The sequence below is a fragment of the Podarcis tiliguerta genome, assembly GCF_965153285.1.
Source record: "Podarcis tiliguerta genome assembly, chromosome: 8".
NCBI lineage: Eukaryota > Metazoa > Chordata > Lepidosauria > Squamata > Lacertidae > Podarcis > Podarcis tiliguerta.
The window spans coordinates 20,826,519-20,832,601 of NC_139541.1; the positions used below are offsets into that span (position 1 = coordinate 20,826,519).

At 46.1% G+C, this 6,083-nt stretch overlaps 2 protein-coding genes across 2 annotated transcripts in view; both read left to right on the top strand.

The window, feature by feature from the left end:
* Positions 1-822, top strand: part of LOC310683480 (actin-related protein T2-like) — a 1,355-nt gene extending 533 nt beyond the window's left edge. The window contains exon 2 of the mRNA XM_083453415.1: positions 3-822. Coding sequence (XP_083309541.1) covers positions 3-691 — 689 coding nt within the window. The 3' untranslated portion in view covers positions 692-822. The remainder of the gene's footprint in view (positions 1-2) is intronic.
* A 2,272-nt stretch (positions 823-3,094) lies between these two features.
* On the top strand, positions 3,095-4,844 carry LOC310682910 (actin-like). Its single transcript, XM_083452237.1, has one exon. It carries the CDS (start codon positions 3,595-3,597, stop codon positions 4,717-4,719), a length of 1,125 nt encoding a protein of 374 aa, XP_083308363.1. The 5' UTR covers positions 3,095-3,594; the 3' UTR covers positions 4,720-4,844.
* Positions 4,845-6,083: the final 1,239 nt, after the last annotated feature.

Consider the following 6,083-nt stretch of genomic DNA (forward strand, 5'->3'; position numbering starts at 1 on the left):
AGCCCGCTATACTGGTATAGTGATGGACAGCGGTTTTGGGGTCACCCACGCAGTGCCAGTTTATGAGGGATATTGTTTGCCCCACGCTGTCACCAGGTTGGATATTGGCGGCAGAGACATCACGGAGTACTTGAGGGAATTACTTCTGGAAAACAGGCAATACTTCAGAAATTTTCCCGAAGGGAACAACATTGTGGAAGACATCAAAGTGAAGTTGTGCTTCGTAGCCCTGGATGCCCACCATGAGCAGAACAAGAGGTCTGAGGACTACCCAAAGGAGTATGAACTTCCTGATGGCAACAGGATCAAAATTGGTGATGCTCTCTTCCTAGCTCCAGAGATCCTTTTCACACCCAGCAGCATTAAGAGAAGTGGGCAAGGCCTCCACAAAATGATTGCCAAGAGCATCAAAAAATGTGACCCCACCATCCGCAGCATGCTCTATAGCAACGTGTTGCTCTCAGGAGGTTCCTCGCTCTTTCCGGGATTAGACGAGAGGGTCTTTAAAGGGCTCGAGGCTCAAGTCCCTCAAGGGGTTCCCATAAAGGTCATAGCACCCCCAGATCGGTGGTTCTCAACATGGATCGGGGCCTCGATCATTACATCCCTGAGCAGCTTCAAGCAAATGTGGGTCACTGCTTCGGACTACAGAGAGTTTGGACCAAATGTTGTCCAGAGAAGATGCTATTAAGGAGGACTTGGGATTTTGCATCACATACTATACCTGTAAACAACCATCAACAGCTACAGCTACTTTAAAGCAATGCATTCACCTCTTTCAGAGGTTGAAATAAAAATGCCTTTGCAGGTTCTAACAAGTCACATGAGGTTTGTGTCAATCATTTCCTTGCCCAGTTGCCTTAAATATGGCTTGATTCTTCGTGGTCCTACCAGGGATGGGGTAGAAATTCATTCAGTCCACATTCTGCTGTGGACTTACCTAATTTGCTCACCTTGAATCCAATATGTGAACTAAAATGCAGCTCTCCTTTGAAATCCTCATTTCTTGGACCGTTGTGTTGCATTCTCCAACTCAAAAAAGGTATGCAAAAAGAATATTAGGAAAGTGTGATACAGAAAAATGTATATATTACTGAAACAACATATGAAGATGCATTGTGTTAGAGGACATTGCTTCCAAAAGATGATGATTATTATTATCTATTAAATTTATTACTTTTTTTTTTACCATTGCAACTCAAAGCAACTTACAATATTTCAAGCAAAAAATAAACTCAAACATGCATTGAAAATTTAAATGAAAATACTTTTTTTAAAAAAATAGATTAAAACATCCCACCCACCCAAGAAAGCCATAGATAATTTGCCTGATGCCTAAAGTTATATAATGATGGCAACCAGGTGAGCCTCCTTGGGGGGAGCATTCCACAAACAGGGAGCCACCACTGAAAAGGCCCATTTTCGTGTTGCCACCCTCCACACCTCTTGCACATTTATTAGGAGAAAAGCATGCAAAAATGAGCATTTGGGGTGAACTTGTTCTTCGTTTTTTTAAAAAGCAAAGTGTTGTGGGAATATGTCAAACTGAACTAAAGAATGGGAAAATGAAAAACTGATAGAATCTCCTACCCCTAAGACCTTGAGTGGTCTGGGAATCCGACCTTGGAATGTGGTGATCATTCTTCCCTACTGCTCCCAGGAAAGAGTTTGGGTTCCTCTGCCCTTTGAATATCTCAAAAAGCCAGCCATATTAATGTTTGGGAAAGGAGAACTGAGTTGTGTGTGTGGCCCTGAACTGCAGCACAACGGTGGAGAGCCTATGAACCCTCCAGATGTTGTTGTCCTCCATCTCCCAGCAGCCCTAGCTAGCATAGCACATGGTCATAGCACATGTAGTCCAACTACATCTGGAGGACTGCAGGTTCTTCATCCCTAATGTGCCATTATATCTGAATGAGACCAGTGCAGCTGGGTTGTGTCCAATGTTAGTCCTACTCCAATTTAACTGATGGGTTTTTATAGACATGGACAACTTAGGTTCATTAATTACAATGGGCTCATTCTTAGCTTTGTATCCTGCTTCGAAAAACAAAGTCGTAATATCATTATAATGAGACTTAACTGGCGTACTAGGTGTGGAGAACTTCAGACTAAGGGCCAAACACCAGTGTGGTGTAGTGGTTAAGAGCGGTAGTCTCTTAATCTGGGGAACCAGGTTCGCGTCGCCGCTCCTCCTCATGCAGCTGCTAGGTGACCTTGGGCTAGTCACACTTCTTTGAAGTCTCTCAGCCCCACTCACCTCACAGAGTGTTTGTTGTGGGGGAGGAAGGGAAAGGAGAATGTTAGCCGCTTTGAGACTCCTTTGGGTAGTGATAAAGCGGGATATCAAATTCAAACTCCTCCTCCTCCTCCTCCTCCTCCTTCTCCTCCTCTAGGCCCCTCAGACCTCTTGTCTTCAGAACTCTCACTAGGCCACACCCCCTTCTCCCCAGGCCACACCCCTTCACTGGTCCTGTTTCACACCCTGTGTGTTTTGAATGGCTGGGAAATGTTGTTGAGGTCTGATAATGCATTGCCTGGATAGAGGCGTGTGACTGTGTGTAGAAACTAGCCTGTACAAAGGTAAAATTGGATTTGTGGCTCTCCCAATTTTGACTCTGGCCCCACCCAACTCGTGCATGTGTTCACCTCCCAAAGGTTGCACAGAAGTCCTGGGGCTCAAAAATGTTCCCTACTCCTAATACAATAAGTTTATCTGACCATAATATACATATCGTTTGGGAAAACATTGAACCAGTTGCTCTTCATTTACAAATGAAATAATTTTTGGTTACATCTAACAAGGAGTCTGAATCATCACACTGATTTTAGGGATGGGTTTGTTTTGACCTTTAAAGTTGGTAGTATCCAACTAAGTTCTACTCAGAGTAAATGTATTGGAAATTGATGAACCCATGACTTTGATTTCAATGGGTCTACCCTGAGTGGGATGAGCACTGGACACAACCCAAAAGGACATTTTCTTTATAATGCCTTTGCTTTGTAGGGTGAATATAACTCTTCCACTGGTATGCTATTTCACTGCCCCTTTTTGACATCACGGTGCATTTCTGATGTCACCTTAATGACCACCTCCATGTGGGCTGAACAGTGAAGGCAAGAATGCAAACAACTGTGTTGTGTTAGTGAGAGCTTTCCAAGCTGGTGTGGGAATTTCACAAGGGGTAAGACAATGGTTCAGCCTCCATTCTTAACTGGGCATTTGTGAACAGAAAATCCTTCCTGATATTCCAGGCTGTCTGGGAGGCAGAGACACCATGGTTTCCCATGTCCATGGTGCTCTGAACCTTCCTTCTTGAGACGGGAATTGAAAAACGGCTGTTCATCAACTCTGAACACCCATTTCTGATGCTCTTTGTCATCCAAAACCATCTTACAGTTTCTTGGAGGACAATCTGTTTCCCGAAGCATATGCAACATGTTTGTATATTTAAAAAGCCACTAGAGGAACGGGAAAGGGGGGAAAGTTCCCTTTTTGTGACACTTAGAGATCTAGAATATTGATGGCCCAGGGTTCCATCCACAAAGAAAGACAGTAAAGTGGTTGAAAATCCTGCTCCTTCATCTTTGGGCATGTCTCACCACGCAAAGGCAGATCTTCCAGCCGTCATTATTGACAATGGGTCTGGGCTATGTAAGGCAGGGTTCTCCGGAGAACAGGCACCAAGAACGGTTGTTGCTACAGTAGTCGGCTACCCCAAGTCGCAAGCGATCATGTTTGGTCCTGTCCAGAGGGAGTCTTATGTTGGCAAAGAAGCCCAAGCCAAGAGAGGTATCTTGTCTTTTAAATACCCTGTGGAACATGGAATCGTAACATCCTGGGATGACATGGAGAAGATCTGGAGGTACATCTACAGACGCGGGCTCAGAATAAGAGCCCACGAGAGACCTGTGCTGGTGACAGAGGCCCCTTTGAACCCAGTGCCAAACAGAGAAAAAATGACAGAGATCATGTTTGAGAACTTCCATGTACCTGCCATGTTTGTGGGCCTGCAAGCTTTGATGGCCCTCTACGCCTCCGCTCGCACAACAGGTTTAGTCTTAGATAGTGGAGATGGCGTCACTCTGACTGTCCCCGTCTACAAAGGCCATTGTCTGCTTCATGCCATTTCCAGGATGAATTTTGCCGGCCGGGATATCACCAGGTACCTGACGACGCTTCTCTTAGAGAGCGGCCACAGCTTCTTGAGCTCTGCCGAGAAGGAGATAGTGAAGGACATCAAGGAGAACCTATGCTTCGTAGCTTTAGATCCTGACTATCAAAAGGGCAAAACCTTGGTTCATAAATATATCCTCCCAGATGGAAACCCTGTCCAGATTGGAGACCAGCTCTTCAGAGCCCCAGAGTCCCTCTTTAAACCAGCAGACGCAGGACTCGCAGCACCAGGAATTCACCAGATGATTTTGGACAGCATTTCCAACTGCGATGGGAGCATCCACCAGAGCATCTGGAGGAACGTGATCATGGCGGGTGGGTCCACACTCTTCTCTGGCCTAAGGGAACGGCTTCTGAAGGAGCTCCGAGCGCTTGCGCCCAAAGGCATGCCGGCGAAGGTGGAAGCACCCGCAGATAGGATGCACTCTGTTTGGATTGGAGCGTCAGTGCTTACCAGCTTGGCTTCCTTTAGAGACATGTGGGTGACCCAGCAGGAGTACAAGGAGGTTGGCCCAACTGTATTGCAGAAGAAATGCTTCTGAGATGAATAAATGGCCAACTAGAAAAGGAGGGGGAAAACGACACACACACACACAACCAACAACCAAAAAGAAAAATAGTCAATCGGAACAGCTGGGGAGTGGCTAGTAAAACTTTTCACAAAGGATCAATGTGTTGCAGTTTTATATAGCATGGTAAGAAAAGGTCCCTTGTGTGTTTGCTTAAAGAAAGACCCCTTGTTTGGTATATTTTTGACGACCCTGTTAAGTTGTTTTATATAAGCTGGGGAGGAGGGGAGTGTATTTAAAATGGCTAGAAAGGCAAAATTGTTTGTTTGCCAGACTTTTAAACCCCAGAGAGTCAACCACCTCAGATTCTACAGTATGCCCACAGGGCCTTGGTTCTTTGCCATTCGCCATAAATATCTAGAGAATATAAAATGAACCAATAATTCAGAATGGGGTTTCACTGAGCTTTGCCCCAAACATAAAGAGAGAGTGATTTGAATAGTATTATTGGAGAGTATTGCAGTGCCTGATGCGAGCGACTCCCCCCCCCCCCCAAGCCTGTCGATTCAGAGCATGGATGAAGAAACCTTTACAGCCTGAGGGCCATATCCCCTCATTGGCAAGCTTCTAGAGGCCGCATCCTTGTGGTGGGTGGGGCCAGCGGCAAAAAGTAGATATGGCTCTTCTTTTCTTTGTACAGGGAAATCCAGAGGTTTCTGTGTACATCCCTAGCACATATACATACACCCAGTGCTGAGTTATGAAATAGGCAGAGTACGCACCAGCCTATGGGCCCCATACCCTTTAGGAGCCCCACACATCTTAGGGGCCACGTGACAACGGATCCAAATAATATTGATTTGGTCTTGAAAGAAAATGATGTGGGCGCCTGCTCTGCCTGTTTGGTAACCCAGCACTGGTAAGAAGCAGGGTCAAGATGGGGTGTGGTCTGGAAAAGGGATTGTGGCTGGATAAGGGACGTGGCCTGGGGATGGACCCGAGGGGCCAGATTGAGAGGTTTGGAGGGCCACATTCATTTCCCTGCCCGTCAAAGTTCCCCATCCCTGCTGAAAGTTTCAGAATGAAGAGATTAAGCATTTGGAAAGTGAAGTTTCAGTGACACACTTCATCGTATGGCCTCGAGGGCCAAGGTGAGCTTGGGGGCTGCTGCCTCGCCAAGATGATCGGTGCACCTTTGCCAGGGCTGTTATGAAATCCGATTCGGCGGCCGGCGACCTTTTGTTCTCCTTCGGCGTGTTACGTTTTAGCAGCCCCGCTGGAAACGTGTAAACAAATGAGGTACAACTGTAGCCAGTTTAAATATTTTACAGCTCACTGACTTCCATATGAGAGGGGATTTACAGGAGCGTACGGGGCTCGACTCCTGCGCTGGTAAT